The 18,255-nt window shown below is 39.0% G+C and overlaps 1 protein-coding gene across 3 annotated transcripts; it reads right to left on the bottom strand.

Moving 5' to 3' along the window:
• Nucleotides 1-3,241: 3,241 nt before the first annotated feature.
• pcdh18a (protocadherin 18a) lies at nucleotides 3,242-17,968 on the bottom strand. 3 transcript variants are annotated; one of them, XM_088342513.1, is made up of 4 exons: nucleotides 15,127-17,968; nucleotides 13,520-13,575; nucleotides 11,267-11,439; nucleotides 3,242-4,693 (listed from the first exon to the last, which is right to left on the bottom strand). In XM_088342513.1, exons 1-4 carry the CDS (start codon nucleotides 17,581-17,583, stop codon nucleotides 3,903-3,905), a joined length of 3,477 nt encoding a protein of 1,158 aa, XP_088198639.1. In that variant the 5' UTR covers nucleotides 17,584-17,968; the 3' UTR covers nucleotides 3,242-3,902. The 3 variants fall into 3 exon arrangements, with proteins under 3 accessions (XP_088198639.1, XP_088198637.1, XP_088198636.1); XM_088342511.1 differs by having other exon boundaries at nucleotides 15,121-17,968; XM_088342510.1 differs by having other exon boundaries at nucleotides 13,520-13,608; nucleotides 15,121-17,968.
• Between the last annotated feature and the right edge of the window lie 287 nt (nucleotides 17,969-18,255).

Consider the following 18,255-nt stretch of genomic DNA (forward strand, 5'->3'; position numbering starts at 1 on the left):
CCATGCACACACGCATGTCGACACACTGAAGAGAACACACATTTTCTTTTGAATAACACGATTCCTGCATTCTCGTAGCTGTGTTTCTCTTTCATCATTTTTAGTACCACAATTAGAGTTGCTGGAGAAAGGATATCCTTTACAGGAAATGTAACTGAGCAGCCGATATTTTCAAATATTTACATTATTCTTTTTCTTATACTTGCTGTTACAATTGATAATTGAAAATGATGATAAAATAAAACAACTATAGTGATTAGTAATATTTTGTCTGTGTTTGTCACCTGTCTTACACATTGAATTGTATGGTTTTTGTTTGATATTATTCGCAAGTATAATATCAGTTTCCATTGCTGCGCAGATGACACTAAACTATATCTTTCGATGGAGGAATCTGCAACTGTGGAAATTTGGAGGCCTGCTTCACTGAGATAAAAGAATGGATGTCAATCAAGTGCTTGCGCCTTAACTCTGAAAAGACCGAAATGTTAGTTATTGGTCCGTCTAAATGACTTGACTTGTTCTCAAAAACTGCTCTGAACATTGACAGATGTAATATCACCCAGAGTGACTGAGTCAAAAATTTAGGTGTCATATTTGACCCCAATCCGTCTTTTCAAACACAAATTAAGAATATTACTAGAACAACTTTTTCCATCTTCGCAACATTGCTAAAATTCGGCCTATGCTGTCTCAGTCGGATGTGGAGATTATAATTCATGCGTTTGTTGCCTCCTGTCTCGATTACTGTAATGCACTACTCTCCGGTCTCCCAAAGTCCAAAATCAAGAGCCTTCAGCTGGTATAAAATTCTGCAGCGAGGCTTTTAACTAAGACAAGAAAGTTTAATCATATTATCCCGATTTTATCTAACCTGCATTGGCTCCCTGTTAGCTTAAGATGTGATTTTAAGGTTCTGTCGGTATTATACAAAATCATGCATGGACTTGCTCCCTCATATCTTTCAGATTTAATTCCACCCTATGTTCTGGTCCGGAGCCTTCACTGGTCTACTAGTGATCCCAAGAGGCAAGAAGAGATCCGCAGGGTCGAGAGCGTTCTCCATTCAGGCGCCGGTGCTGTGGAATGCTCTTCCCCCTGAGATTCGATCTGCAACCTCAGTGGAAATGTTTAAATAAGCTTAAAATACATTTCAATTCTATAGCATATGAATAACCTATATTGTATGTTGACAATATCAGGGGATGATGTCATAATAGTCTGTAATAATAGTTTGCAATAGTCTTTGATCTGTGCAGCCCTTTTGAGACTCTTTGTGATTAAGGGCTATACAAATAAACATGACTTGTCTTGACTTTTCTTTCTCTTCTTCCTTTCCTTTTCTTTCTTCCTTTTCCTTTTTCCCTTCTAGGGCATAATCAACTTTTTAATTGCTACATTATATAAATGTCACTGTTTCTGTTGTTTTATTTTTATTATTATGACAATTGTAGTTTTTATTTATATCAACAGTATTATTATCATTGCTGTGATTATGATCATTTAGATGAGTTTCGTGTTTTGCTTTTGGGTTTTACATGTGTGTTTGTGGCTATTTTGGGCAGAGCACCAACACATTAATTAACAAATTCAATTCAATTCAGTATTCAGAATCCAACCAAAAAAACAACCCTGCCCAACCAAAGGAAAATAAAAAAAAAAAAAACACATTTTAGATCTCGTTATACCACTACTGCATCCTACATTTAAAAAAAAAAAAAAAACAGAAAAAAAAAACGAATGATCTTTTGAACCTCCTTAGCACAATTATTGATTAAATTAATTGTGACCGCTATAATAATTGCATTTTTGGCATTTAAATAACACTTAGAGTTATTATTATTATTGTTATTATTGTTATTGTTATTATTACTATTATTATTATTATTATTAATATTATTATTATCATCAGCATCACGTAGAGTTTCACCCCCAGCAATATTTGAAAAAGCATGCCTGCTGGAGTATTCATGCTTGTTTTTGAGGACAGATTTAAAATAGTTGCAGTTCAAATAGTGAACGATAGAAGGTGCCATTAGACAAAAGGGCAAAATAAAAGCATGAGGAGCATATTCACAGTAAACAGCCTTGCAATCAATCGACTCGCTCGAAATGAAAACACCAAATGGAAATCGCATTATCGATCAGTCTACTTTATTTGTCTTTGTCGGTAGGGCACTGTACAAAAACATATCGCAACATTGAACTTCATTGGAATGTGATTTGGCCAAATGGTGCTCACAGACATTCAATAGAAAATTAAATACAACCGATTTATAAAAGTAACAAAGAACCGCGAGAGAGACACTGGATATCCAGACATGCAATGACAATATAAAAAATAGACATTTGTTTTCTTTTTCTGTACAAACATACAGGGACACATATAAATATATAGAAATACAAAAGAGAGTATTTTTAAAATACAAAGATCCATTTGTACAGTTACATTCCATAATAACAAAACCAGAGACAGAGCACAATATTCAAGTGAAGCAGTCTTTTTTTGTAGTTGTACACTGCAAAATTAGATCACATAACGCTTGGTTTTCTCCCGCTGGCATCTGTAAACATTTCCTTTAATGACGGACATTTACCGTATTTATTCGTGTATGAAGAATGTTTTATTTTTTTACCTTAAAACGAAGTCAATGTTTGAGTGTGCGTTACACACAAGGTTTTCAATGGCCACAAAGAACGCAAGAAGAATCAAACCCATGTCACAGTGGTAAGAGCACCGAATCCTTACCACTGAACTACCAGTGTTATAAATGACAAATGAAAAGGCTTTTAGCTCATTATCACACCATTTTGAGTCACTACCAAAGACAATTTCAATTTTTTTGAGCAATTAACAATGACAATACATGTTGTCATTTACAATGCTTAGAATAAAAGAGGACAATATAATAAATGTTGGTGACATTGCAAAATGTGATAAGTTCAATGAATTAACATTCCTTTCTGGTACAATGACTAAAAATAGTGAGATAATGAGAAAAAATTGATGTTTTTTTCAATTGTTATTCTTACCACTGTTAGTTCTGTAGTCTGGTAAGGGGTTGGCAACCTGAAATGTTGAAAGAGCCCTATTGGACCAAAGAAAATAAAAACATGTTTGGTGGTGCTTTTTTTTTTATATTTACATAAGCCTTATAATAAAAAATAAGGAAGGCGCGATGTACACAAATAAATACGGCAAATCTCCTTCAAAATCACCCACAAACACAACACAAATGCATTTTGAGTTTTTTTTTTTTTTTTTTTTGAGGTCATTTCTCCACTTGGGTTACAGTGCATTGTTTTACTCTTCAGTCTCTCCTTTCAAAGCGAGAGGAGATTTGGTAAAACAAACGAGACAGCAATCACAATGAGCACAAAGAATCGATCATTTTGATGACCATATTTTTCAGACTTCTAGGCGCACAAAAAACCCCAAGGTAATCAGAAATCTTCACCTTATAACCAACCCGGTGCGTCATGTACACCACAGAAATGCATTGGAAATGCAAGATTGGAAATGCCTGTAGTATGTATCGCATGTAGTATGTATCCATAACGTGTGTGTTAGTACATAAGGTTTCACGGTATACTTCTGTATTTGAGCAAAAAAATAAAAAACAGCTGGCCAAAACTGCAATACATTACATAAAGTGGGATTCAAACCCAGATCGCGATGGTGAAGGGGCAAACAATGTATTGCAATTTTAATCAGCGATAGTTAACGACTGATAAATCATGCCGGGCTCGAATAAACATGGTACTGTAGTCTGAAATGTATGCACCTTGTAGTCTGGTGCGCCTCATGAAACATGATAAAAGTTGATTTTTGGGGGGTGCGCTTTATAGTGTTATAAATACGGTATGTATGTTTTTTATGTTTTTTTTCCGAGGTGACGTCTCTAAGGCTGCCGGACGTCCTGCAGTAGTTTGTTTATCTCGTGGACCAACTCGCTAGCGTCTATGTTCGTCTCTTGGCGGTTTTCGCCGCGTTTGCTAGCCGGGTAGAAAACGCCATCCAATTCGTCTTCCTCGTAGTTTTCTGGAATTTCTTCCATTGCCGGCAGCCATTTGAGGTGGGGCGGCTGCGCAGTTGTGGGGGCGGACGATGAGGGCGGGGTCTGGGGGTTGTTCCCCACTGAGCCATTTCCTGGATTTAGGTAATGAGTATTGGCGGCCCATGTGGCAACACCCGGTGGGTAGGCAGGTCCTTTCCCGCCGGGTAACAAACCCCGACGGCTATCCTGGGGTACTGCGTTGTTGCTATGGTTACCACCACGTCCACTCCCTTTGTCATTGGTCGGCGCTAACGAAGCCGGGCCGGTTTCGGTGCACTCGGAATACGAGTCCGTATTAGGGGGAAGGAGCCTCTGGAATACGCTGTTCATCTCGGTGAGGAGGGACCCAGCACCCCCTGCGGGCGGGCAGCCGTCGCTTCCTCCCGTGGCGGGGACTCTGGTTGGTCCCGGCTCCTCGCTCCCAGGCTCCTTGCCAAAAGTGGAGAAACTCTTGAGCTGGTCAGACTCTTCCGAGGACTGGTCGTCTTCAATTTGGGGGGGCTGGGAAGACTCCTCCCCCGGGATGTACATGTTGTTTCGGTAGTCGGACGAGGAGGCGGGGGAGGAGAGGGGGGGCATCCAGCACTGGTCAGAGTGTCCCAGGACCCGGCATTCATCCGTGCACAGTCTCATTGCTAGGGGAAAACAACAGAAATGCATCAGAAACTTGTTCAACAAGATGAATTCCACTTAAATCCGACTTTATTCTGTTTCACACTTCCTTACTTCATTTCTGCTTCATTTCTTCCTTCCTCCCTTCTTTATAATTTACATTAAAACTGCAATACATCATAATCAAATATTTAATTACTATATTAATTTCATTAGAATGTATCAATATGTAAAATTGCATGTGTTGCATGAACGCTATGGCTTAGACCAGGCAAATTGTGCAAAGATAGTAACAATAAGGATATTCAACAACACATTTTTTAGACCAATGCTGATAGCCACATCTTGAGAAAATATACTCATTTGTTGATTGGCATTACTTTGACAAATATAACTAAGTGTCAAACATTCCATTGTTTTACCTTTAAAGTTGTAAGCCAGTATTTGTAAAAATACAGATTCTGAATGTTTCAACATATCATACCTTTGTAAAAAAATTGTAAGAAAATACTGTGTAGTGCAGTTCAAGAAGACACCCGAAAAATAATAGGTCATATTCTCAAATAGCCGTTGAAACATACATAATGAGGTAATAAATTTATAGTTTTATTAAACGTTCTGAAAAGGTAAATCTGATCTCATCTCATCTCATCAGCTGCACCGCTTATCCTCAGTAGGGTCGCAGAGATGCTGGAGCCCATCCCAGCAATCATCGGGCAGTGGGCAGGGGACACCCTGGACTGGTTGCCAGCCAATCGCAGGGCACACGGGGACAGACAACTCACTCGGGACAATTTGGACCGGGCAATTCACCTGAAATGCATGTCTTTGGAATGTGGGAGGAAAACGGAGTGCCCGGAGGAAACCCACGCAAGCACGGGGAGAACATACAAACTCCACACAGTAAGGCCGGGAGCTGGATTTGAACCCACTCAGGAGGTTCCCACGACCTCAGAACTGTGCCGCACACGCGCTAGCCACTGCACCACCATGCAGAAAAGGTAAATGTCTGTGTAAAACTGATCTATAAGTTTTGTAAACCCTGTCTGTGTCATGTAAACAAAGTCAGGGCAGCGTTAGGACAGCCTTGACGTTGCCGAAAAATGTGTTGATTGACTACTGAAAATAAAACAACAGTGAGTGCGGAGCCGGTTTCGAAGGAATATTTGAATATAACACTGTCCAAGTTAATGAAAGAACACATTTAAGGTTTCATGACTCCAGATAAATAGTAATATTGGTAGTGGGGCCAGTTTTAGGATCAACAACTATAAATGAGAAAAATACAAAAATTTTAGATGTTCTTTCTCTAATGTGACCTTAATAAAGATATATACACTTAATGCTTCTCTGAAAAATGATCGCTGTATTATTTTGTGTATGGTGATGGGCAAGTACCAGGCATCCGTATTGGTTTTGATATCAGACTATCAGGACTTGACAATCATTAGTTACACCGTTAAGGCAAATTTAATTGTTGCTTAACGGGACGGTGTATGATTTAGCGTGTCTTAGTGGTAAAAAACCCTTCATTTATTAAAGAAAAAAAAATACTATGTATATAATGAGCAAAAATTCATGAACTCTCCGATGAAATAGTTATAGGTCTAGACATTTATTTAGCGCACATAAATTGAGCTCACATAACTGTCAGCCATCTTATAGCTACGGGTACTCTAAAACGCTAGGCAAACAAATAAAAAGTTAAACCGTGCATTTTGGTCATTTTGAGTTTCTGTAGTTTGTATTCTTGTCCAATATCAAACACTGGCCCTTTAGGCTTCGCCGCATCAGTGAGTGAATACGTCACAGTAACTGTCCAATCGGTACTTCTAGCGGCCATTTTGAATCACCAAAGAAAGTTATTAGTTAGAGGTATAACTAATTAACAAATTGATTTTGTGCAATTGTGAGGAAACTATTATGCCGAGAATTAAAGGTATTTATTTTTATTATCGGTCAGTTTTGGGACTAGGAATGGAAATGTATCTGCTTATGGTATCTGAATCATTGACTACTATTATTAAGTATTGTGTCCGTCTTTCAATGATTAAAAAAAAAAAAAGGTCTGGGGCATTTATATTACGGCGAATACAGTAATCCCTCATTATAAAACATATTAATTTTAACGGTTTGCTCTTTTACGGACTTGCATCTTGCATTGTGTCGTGCATTTCGATTGGCTAAACCGACTCTGCCCTTGCAATTGTTTGACAATACAGTAGTTATTTGCAAAAATAAGTAATCGAAAAACGTTTAGACAGTAATTTTATTTGTTAAATTAATGATTGAGCCTGGAAAAGGGGTTTGTTCTCAGGTTTCTGTGTATCAGTATATAAATGCCTAATAATTGGTGAAAAAAAGGGTTTTGATTCATAGATTTTGCCTATCACCTGGTCCTTTTTGGAAAGTAACATCCACAAAAAAAAGCTAATACCGTATTTAGGTATAAGAGGCATTAGCAATACATGATATCAGGGACATTTCTGGAATTTAGTCACCAACTTGTATTGATATGTGTCTGAATATTATGGTAATACTGAACATCCCTTATATAGAAAAAGTAAACTACTTTATAAACAAGTGCTCACTGCCAAATAAGAACATTCAGATACATCAGAGGCATCACAGCGAGAGTCTAACTTGGCTGTCATTTCTAATATATGTCTGAAATTCTGAAGCAGATAAAAAAAACAAACGAATATGCTTTAGAGAATATAAGAAGCCAATAACGGCGCTTTTTGTTTTGGGGAACGAAAAGCGAGTATGTGTCCACATTTTATTTTTGAATATTTATAGGCATCTTTAACATTTCAAGTCTTATTATTCCACCACATATTGGTAATTGTTATTCTTGCCCATTTTTCTGCCGTCCTTCATACTTGTATCAGTATGAGCAGATTTGTTTTTGAGACTATGATAAGAATATCAAGGCTGATAAGAATACAGTCGTCCGATCTAGATAACTAAATGATTAATTGCTAGTTTCAGTCCAATTGAAGTTTCAGTCCATCAAAGGAGGAGGATGAATTTATATCTGACGATCATATCACACATTTGACACATGTAAGAATTGTATAATCTTCACATTGATTAAAAAGTTATAACTTATATCCAAAAAGAAAAGCTATGACACAGTAAATCATTTACAGTGAAAAAAAAGGTATTTAAACACCCTTCTATTTTACTATTTCTCCCACTTAGAAATCATGGAGGGGTCTGAAATTTTCGTCGTAGGTACATACTACTGTGAGAGGGATAAACTAAAAAGAAAAATCCAGAAATCACAATGTATTATTTTTTTAACATAAGATTAACATTTCAGACCCCTACAAGATTTCTAAGTGGGAGAAATAGCAAAATACCAGGGTGTATTTTCTTCACTGTATGTCAAAGTCAAGGCCCACAAGCCGGATGTAGATAAATAGATAGATCGATACTTTATTCATCCCCGCAGTACCCCCAAACGTTGAGTTATTTTGTTGGTATAAAAGTATGTTGTAAACGGTATAAGCAAAACATAAGACAACTTTTTTAAGAATATAAAATAAGGCAACTTTTATTTATTTCTGTGCAACCAAATGACTCGAGGACCGGTAGTGATCCACGGCCCAGTGATTGCTGATTACTGCACTTGACAATATGCACCATTAGAAACATTTTAAAAAATATATCAGTCCGGCTTGAAGGTTTGTTTTTTTTTTCCTCGGCCGTCGGTCCATTTGAAGGGAAACTATTCCTCCACTGTTTTTTTTTTTACATATTCAGTCCTAAACCTCTACCACCCACTCTGTAAGTAACAATTAATACAAGTTCATTAAGTGCATGGCAAAAATAAACTTACAAAAGAGCCTTTCGAGAGTGGCCAATTGGCTGAGAGAGAGAACAAAATAATTCTAAAAGCAATTACTGTGAATTCTCCTCAGTTCAGATATGAAAGTGCAACACTGTCACTCAACAGAGGGGTGGGGGGTGGAGGCTTGGAAGAGAGAAAAGGGAAGAAAATGGAGGGAAGAGGAAAAACAGCACCCTGAGACGCATATGGATGAGTGACAGGCGACTCATCTCCGCTCTGGGGAGGATTTTACAGACACGACTCGGGGGGTAGATAACGCACACACACACACACACACACACACACACACACACACACACACACACACACACACACACACACACACACACACACACAGAAACACAGGCACATACAGAGTGACACAAACAGCCCGACACACTGTAACCTCTCTGGGTGCGATAACAAGCGTGGAAATGGGGTCTGTGTGGGAGAATGAGGAAAGCACAATGGGATTGTGTTTTGGACTTGCTGAATGGCTGTATGGGCAGGTGAATGGACTATTAGTTGACTCCAGCCTGAACTGTCCATAGTGCTGAAATTTGTCAGGCAGGATGTGCACAAAATTGCTGGAAGCCGTGCAGAGAGAAACAGCTCAATTCAGTTCCCTTGCAAAATGATATTATTTCTGCTTGGGGGGTTTGTTTCTGTTTTCCTGTCACTTTAATTGTGTACAATATTTGTGGCTATAGATCAGGGGTGTCAAGCATACAGCCTGTGAGACAATACTGAAAGAAGAACGACAGAAAAAATGTGCTGCATCACTTCCAATAACGACTTGCAGTTTTAAATATGTCCACTCGATGTCGCCAAAGCCAGGCCCAACTCGCAAAGCAAACCACCCACTGTACCTGTATTTACTGACTACAATTTATCAACCAGAAAACATTTTAGGAAACACCCATCCCAGTGTTATTTTATTTAAAGGGACAGTGTGTTTTATGGGAGTACTAAATCTCTCTTTATTGTGTATCGCAACGGAAAGCAAAAGGAACAATACAAACTACAAAGACTGAAAGTAAGCAAAAACACAACTTTTCTTGTCATTTTTCGGAAGTGTTTTTTGTTTGTTTTGGGTACCTGTGGCAGTCAATTATGTCAGCTCCCTTTGGTTCATGTAATATAAAATAAATGCTAATATATCAAGCTACGAGTTTTTAATATAATCTGATTAATAATAGTTCAGGAAATGTTACCTATCATTTAAATCACTACTCTTGTTAAAATTTTATTTCACCACTAGGTGCTAAATTGCACACATTGTCCCTTTGAGATAGAACTTGCAGACGTGCTGTTTATGCAAAACGATTGCACCCACGTGTGGTGCATTTTTGTCTCTCTTCACCACAACATTTTCAACAAACTTAGTTTATTATTCCCGGTAACCGGAATGTATTAGTTGGCACCTGGAAGTGAAACAAATAAATCAAAAACATGGGTCTCTTTGTAGACATTTAAAGAGACGTTAGCTCCTTTAAATCAATCATTGAAATCATTTGTCCTTGAATTAGAGTTTTTATGCTGGTTTGTCACTTTTGAGTTTGCAGTGTTTCCCTCGGTCAAATAAACTAGTGGAATATAATTCAATTGTTGTTTTACTTTTTGACAAATGCACAGCCGATACAAATCAAATCTTAAAAGTAATATAATTATGAGCCTCTGAAAGATCCCCAGTCCTACGGTTAAGGAGCACTTTTTATGCCATTAATTTACTAGTCTGGCTCCATTAAGAGTGTTTACCTGGTCTTATACTTATTTTCCATTCATCCATAAGCAGCACTGCTTATCATCAGTAGGGTTGTGGGGGTGCTGGAGCCCATTCCAGTAGTCTTCGGGCAGTGGGAAGGGAAACCATGAACTGGTTGCCAGCCAGTCGCAGGGCACGTGAAAATATTAAAATGATCGGAGAAACTGGGGAGACACAAATTGCTTTACTTCTCATTTTTGTCTTGCTTTTTTATGGTTTTGGGTACTGTAGCAGCAAGATGGCAGACAACTATGTTCAATCCTTTTAGGTAAGGCTCAAGTATAATTTAGATGATTTAGATGAATATTTGTGCTCTGGCTTGTAATGTAAGTGATATATGTAGAATAGTTATTTGGTTAAATCATATCTCCTCAGTATCATCTAATAATATATCTAAGTCACTGCAGTTAATGTGCATAGTATTTTTAAAAATCCGAACTTACGTTTTTAGTACAGGAGAGACATTGAGTAGCACGCAGTTTTTTGTTGTCTCTGAATGACTGAATATCTTTTTTTTTTTTAGGGTTGTATTGACTGTAAATTTGACTCACTTGAGTGAGTGGTTCTATTTAGATGGGAGGAAATAAATAATAAAAACTGTACCTTTATACTTTGGAATAAAATAAATACATGGAACTATTGCCAGGAATTATTTTCTTCACATTGTTTGGACCATGTGCCTCAAGATTTTTGGATTAAAAAAAATCTGCCTTGGCTTAATGTTGGAAAACACAGTTTTACATTTACTGCTTTAGTCTTACATTTGAAAAACAAATCCAAAAAGATTTTGTTGGCCCATTTTCAGAATATATATTTTTGAGGAGCTAAAACAATGTGCTGAATATTTTTTTCTGGTGAAACCAATTAAAAGTGTGACTTTGTTCTTAGTTGCGAGGCATGTGGAAAGGTGGCAAGTGACTCAGCAGAGCACAGCCAACTGAGCACTGGCAAGAAATCCGTTCAGGGAAAATATGAGAATCCATCACGGGAGCTTACCTGGATGGAGGCGGTGGTGCATTTCGAGATGTATCAGGTCAGAAAAGCCTTCACCCAGCAGCAGCCTGTCCACCGGAGATTCTCTCCCCATTTCACAATCACTGTCCCCCGCCTCGCTGTCCCCACGTCCACTGTCTTTTAGGCTGAACTTGTCCATGTCTTGCAACGCATACCTACATAGAATAATTCGAAAAATTGAAGGGTAAACACATGGATCATATTGGGAATAGCCAAGTAAGATGCCACATTATGTGTTATGTGTACGATTAGAAAAAATAAACGTGTGTGTGCAGTGTGGATATTTAGACCCCCTGGGTGTGTTATATTGTATGTTTGGCTATTGATCGCTGTATTCTGTCGTGCAACCAAAAACGATTCCTAAAAAGTACCAGGAACAATACAAACGTACTATTTTTCTTCTCATTATTTAGCCAATCCTTTTGCAAGCTTATTTTTCATGGGGTACCCGAAGCAGTAAATGGCAGCCAAATATGTCAGCTCCCTCTAGGTGAGGGTGATTTTATCTAAAAAAAATAATAATAATAAAAAACATAGTTTCAGGACTATAGTGGACACCTAAAATCCCCAAATAGGCCATAAATTTGAAAGTGCGCCTCATTATCCAGTGCGCCTTATATACTGGAAATACGGTAGATAAACTTGGAAATGCACAGTTACAATTAAATGATACTGCATATGGTGACTTTGAAAAACACCGCAGAATGTTCTTTGAGGGCCCTCTTGTGGTTAAAATATTAATTGTTTGTTGCTAAATTTAATTTTTGTGGTAAAACCAGATCTAGATATGGTTCATTTATGATCTGTACAAGTATATTTTTTAACTTAAATGTATGTATTTATATTTCATGCAAACCTACTTACTGTAGTTTTAATTGCATGCACGTTATATTCCAGTGTACCTTTTATATTAAACATATATCACAAAAAAAATATTTTCGGGGATGCACCATATATTCTGGTGCGCCTTATGGTGCAAAAAAATCAGTGTATACAAATGACTTGACCTAGGAGTATTTAAAGAAAAAGCAGGTGTTTACGTTAGTTCATTTATTTTTGCTTATTATACAAACAGTACATTTTTTGTTCAATAAATTAATTGTATTTACCATTAGTATGTTTTAGATAATACACACAGTCAATTTGAAAGAAGAAATCATATGTATACTTTAATTTTGACATTTCTGTCAATGTGTTAATAATTTAATTCTAGTAGCAGACCGTATCCTATTGGCAGAACATTTTGCTTATTTTAACTATAATTGACAATTATTTTAAGTTTTTTTTTTTTTTTTTTTATATATACTTTAAATAACTTTTTCTAATACAGTGTTGAATAAGATGTTCTGCTTATTTTTGTTTTTTTCTGTCCTGTGTGGTCAAAAGAAAAACATTTCTTAAAAAAGCTAAATTATCCGCTGGATCTTGCAATTTAAAACAATCTAAAAATGCACATTTATATCAGAGGTTATTATTGAAATATTTGTTTGTTTTTTTTGTTTGTTTGTTTTTTACCACTGGGTGGTATGTTCGTCAATAATTGTGATAATTGTTGGCCCAAAAAAATAAAAAATAAATAATAATAATAATAATAACAACATTAAATTTACCATCAAATGTGTTTTTAAGGGGACAATAAATATTCGGGTGTTGGGACAGTCCCACAAACAAATACTTTGGGACAGGGTTGGGTAGGGTTACTTTAACTTGATTACTTTCAATTACTTTTGGATTACTCCAATACCAAATATGCTAATAAAAGACAAAATAAACTAAATATAAATAAAACTACTAAATTTTGTGCAGGCTTGGAGAGTAACGGAATACACGCAAACGGCAAAAATGATGTTGGCAAGCTGTTTGGATTTATTTTCATTTTGTTTCTGTCGCATTTTATGTTAGTTTTGTCAGAGATCAAAGAGATCAAAGCCAGGAGAGAAAGCTTACCACGTGTTGTGAGTCATAATTGTATTAATATTTAGTTGCTTTTGTCTTTTATTAGCATATTTGGTATTGGAGTAATCCAAAAGTAATTGAAAGTAATCAAGTTAAAGTAACCCTACCCAACCCTGCTTTGGGAAGTGAATGGCACTGGTATGTATGTTTGACATTTATAATATGGAAAAAAAAAAACATACAACAGGTTGTTTGTACAGATTCAAATCAAAGACAACAAGGTGGCGTTTAAAAAGGGAAATAAAACATTGTTCATAATTGTTGGGGCCGAGGCATTACCTGTAGCTGCGAGAGTATTTGTTGCCACGGAAACTGGGTCTGGGCTGGTACTGGCCCTGATGGAGCATGGACAGAAGCTGTGAGACTTGCTGTATCCAAAAATAATAAAACAAAATAAAACAAATAAACAAAAAGTAGAAGGGGACGGGAAAAAAAAATGATCAGGGTCGGGGGGGTGGAAAGGGAATAACAGATGGGAAAATAAAAGAGATAAAAAAAGAGGGAGACAAGACGACAAAAAATGAATGAACACAAAATGAATGATGGAGAGGCTATTCAATATGGATGACACAAAATGGATGGTGTTAAAACAGAAAGGGGGGCTGCTCATAGGGGAGTGATTTCGGGGACACACAACTGAAGGTTATCATGGATTTGGACAAACATGGTTAAGACAAAGACGTGCTTGTAACTATCAATGCACTTAGCGAGGGTTAATTTATAAGTGTTTGTGATCGTGTGCTGTTTTTTGTGCATGTAACATATTTTTGGACTATGAGGCGCACCCAAAATACCCAAATTAAACAGAAATTTGAAAAAACACCTATATAACAGAAGCAAAATTGGTGTATACAATTGGAAATGCATAGTTACAGTTGAATGACACAGTATACAGTAACTATTCTTTCTTTGAGAAACAAATGGTGGTCTTTGAGTGCCCTCTTGTGGTTAAGAAATGAATTATTTGCTGCTAAAAGGAAAAGAAAAGAAATCAAATCCTCTATCGTTGTTGCCTTAAACGATAATTCTTCATGAGTATTAGGTTCTAGTAGTTGTCCTATAACACACCGCTGCCTGTCAATGCTAAGGTCCGGCTCATCTCAGTATAGTTTTATGATGCTTTACACCGAAATAACAGCAGCCAGATGACGAAGGCGCTGTATTTCATTCAAATAAGCTTCCCTTATTACTGGTTACTATAGAAACCAGTCTCTTTCATGTTGGGGGAGCAACCCAACCTAAAAAACGGCTGGCAGAGGAATGGGTGCCACCAAGCTGCACTTGCCCAAGACACACCACAAGAAATGGTGCCCTGACGACCCTGGCGGTTGAGGGATCTGTGGACCTCAATAAAACGTTTTGTGATCACTTTAATTTTTTTTTTTTACGGTAATTTTTTTGTACAAAATGACATACTCTTGTTTAAATTGTTGTTAACATGTCTTGGCCTAGTTTAGAATGTTTTGGTGCATTGTGTTTGGTTTTACGTCGACCTTTGGGGGTAATGATTGGAGTAATTGTGTGAATAAAACAGTAACTAAAGAAAATAAGTCTGGTTATCGGAACAACGTTCACTGGCTGCTTAGCTGGTGAAAAAAGGGATATTCGGGAGTGAGGAGATTACAGTAACCATTTTTTAAGAAAGTAATTAATTTTAGTGGTAAAAACAGATTTTATGTTAATATATGTTTGATAAAAAAATAATATTGTCTTAATTTAAATGTATTTATTTCTTTTTTTATGCAACCCTTACTCTTACTTTATTTTGAAATGTATGTGCCCTATGTACCTTACATATGAAAAGTTTATCACAAAAGACTATTTTTTGGGTGGGCCTTATAATCCAGTGCACTTTGTAGTGCGCAAAATACAATACTCACCTCTACCTGTGGCGTTGTATGCGCCAGCTCAAGAGCGAAGCTCTCCGGAATGTGATTGGACGAGATGGTAACCAGGCTGTTCAATGATTGGCGACTGTGATGATTCTGCCTGCTTCCCATCTGGGCCCGTTCCAATGGGGGGGTGGCCGACGGAGAGCGGTGATGGGATCTGATTGGCAGGGTGCCATTGACAGTAGGAACCAGGGTGATGTCGCCTTTGTGGATCTGCCGAGAGGGCTTTCTGGGGTGATGCTGGTGGGTTGATTCGGCGACCCGGCAGTTGTACGACTGCCTCGTTTCCTTCTTCTCCCGGTTGCAGTGAGCGGCAAACACCACCATGATGACTAGCAACACAGCGCAGATAGCCCCCAAGGAGATGATGATGATGAGCGAGGCATCAAGCGGAGATTCGCCCGGGTCCATCACTTGAACGTGGTTCTCCATATTCTCATAGAGATTGACTCTTAGAACCGCTTTGGCGCTGAGACTCTCACTTCCCTGATCCCTGACCACGACGGTCAGCTCGGCGTGCTCATGAGGGAAGTTCTCCAGACTGGCGTTGGCGCGAATCTCGCATGTTCTAGGATCAATAAAAAAAAAACCTTCTTCATTGCCGTTGGTGATGGCACAGATAAGCTCAGAGTTGACCCCGGCATCACGGTCTGTCGCCCTGACTGAGGTCACCAGATGTCCGGCTTCGGTGAACTTCGAGGCTGGTACATCAGCGCTAAAGTTCCAAAGTTGGGGGACCAAAATAGCCGGAGGGTTGTCGTTCTCATCCAAGATGTTCAGAATGACAGTTGCGTTGCTAAGCAGTGGAGGCTTGCCAGCATCTTTGGCCTGTACCACAAAGGAAATGCGACTCACGTCCTCCCTGTCAAACGTGCGCAGTGCGTAGATGGCGCCATTGGAGGGGTCGATGGTGACATAAGTGGAAATGGGGCTCCCATGAACTGAACTCTCAGGGATGGAGTAGATCACCTGACCGTTGACATCCAAGTCCGGGTCAGTCGCTGTAATGGAGTACAAGTATGCCCCTGGTGCGTTGTTTTCAGATTTAAAAATTTCAAACTGGCCTTTCTCAAAATGGGGCGGATTATCGTTTTCGTCAGTGACGTGCACTGTAAAGTGTTTGACTGTGGAGAGGCTGGGAGTCCCTCGGTCCTCTGCCACCACAGTCAGGCTGAACTCTGACCTCTTCTCGCGGTCCAGAGACACGTTCGTCAGAATCATGTAATTGTTTTCGTATGTTTTCTGAAGCTTGAAATATCCTTGACCGTGAAGCTTGCAATCTACTTCTCCATTCAAACCAGAGTCCAAGTCTTCCACCCTCACCAGGGCTACAAATGTGTCCAACGGAGCTGCTTCTGATACATAAGCTGCGTCCCCGTTGCCTTGCGAGGACATGATATTTATGCTAATGTCAGGTTTGTTGTCGTTCACATCAACCACCTTTACTAGAATCTTGCAGTGAGCCGGCATAGAGTTTGGACCCATATCTTGCGCTTGGACATCAATGTCGTAGGAATTTGCAGTCTCATAGTCGACACGAGAAATCAGGGTTAGATGACCGCTATCTGGGTTAATTTTAAATGTCTCCATGATTTTGGGGGACACATGGCTGCTGAAGGAATAAATAATCTTGGCATTTATCCCATCATCTGCGTCTGTGGCGTTGAGGTCCATAAGGAGTGTTCCAACAGGTGCATTTTCTGGGAGATTTATCACATAGGAGGACTTGTCAAAAATCGGGCTGTTGTCATTTGAATCCGCCACGTTGATTTTGAGCATTGTGGTTCCGGTTCTGGGGATAACGCCCCGGTCAAAAGCTGTGTACTGAAGTTCATAACTGGAGCGAACCTCCCGATCCAGTTCCCGGAGGACCACCATCTCTGCGTATTTCACCCCATCGGTTCTGGATTGTATTTCAATGTTAAAAAAATGGTTGGGTTCTAAGGCGTAGCTGTACAAGGAGTTTTCTCCCACGTCTGGGTCTGTGGCGCTGTCAAGGGGAATGCGCGCACCCACAGACGCGCTCTCGGATAATTCAATGGGGATAATGGCGCGGGCGAATTGCGGAGTGTTATCGTTTATGTCTAACACTTCCACTTCGACGTGGAAAAGCTGCAGGTGCTCTGTGGGCAACGTGAGCACGTCAAATTGGATCGAGCAGTTGAGGTTCTTCTCGCAAAGTTTTTCTCTATCGATTCTGGACTTAATACTTATTTCTCCATCCTGTTCGCGCACCGTGAGGAAGGAAGAACTCCCTCTTTGCATGGCTCTGAAGCGCAAAGACACAGAGCCGGGAAGTTTGGCCAGAACATCAGCCACATCGTCTTTTAAACGAGCGATAACGGTCCCGACCTTTTGCTCCTCGTAAATTTGATAGCGCAGGGTCTTACCAGAGGTGAAGAGCGGAGACAGCAAGGAAACTATGACACATATCCAGATCCTCAGTGCCATCGTGATGTGGTTTTTTTCGTACAAAAAATCAAACAGAAAGAAGCTTCGAAATGTTCCAGAGGTCACTTCCAAGTGGATGGGGTGTGCCCCGTTGCTCCTCTTGGGACACAAAAAACATTCATACAGGGCTGAGTTGCACTAATTTAAATTAAAAACATTCCCGGTCCGGTGCAGATCTGTTGCGCACAACGAGTTGCCTTGTGGTACTGAGGTACGCTTGCCTCTCTCTCTCTCTCTTTCTCGTTCCCCCTCCCGGTTCGTGCGCCTTTCGCTCTCTTCCACTTTTTCTTCCTCCCTCTCTGTCTTTTTCTCTCTCTCTCTCTTTCGCCTTCTCTGTGTCTGAGCCGTCTTTGCGCTGAGACTCACTCCAAATAATCTGCACCTCAACTGGCGTTACATTAACTCCTTTCTCAATCAAATGCTGGCTGGGGGCCACGCATATTGGCTACTGATGGGTATTTCACAAACGAAACGGGTGTATAAGCCGGCTCTTTGAAATGAGAGCTGGCTATCCTATCAGGCATAAATGAACACCTATGTCGCTCTTACGTGCAATTTAATTCTCTCTCTATCTTTGCCCCTATCTTTTTCTTTCTACCCCTTTTTTTCTATTTCTTTCATTTTTATTCTTCTGTCTCTCTCTCTTTGACTCTCCTTTGTTTCTACTGTTTT

Source organism: Urocampus carinirostris, chromosome 8 (genome assembly GCF_059441175.1).
Source record: "Urocampus carinirostris isolate Australia breed hairy pipefish chromosome 8, RoL_Ucar_1.0, whole genome shotgun sequence".
Taxonomy (NCBI): domain Eukaryota; kingdom Metazoa; phylum Chordata; class Actinopteri; order Syngnathiformes; family Syngnathidae; genus Urocampus; species Urocampus carinirostris.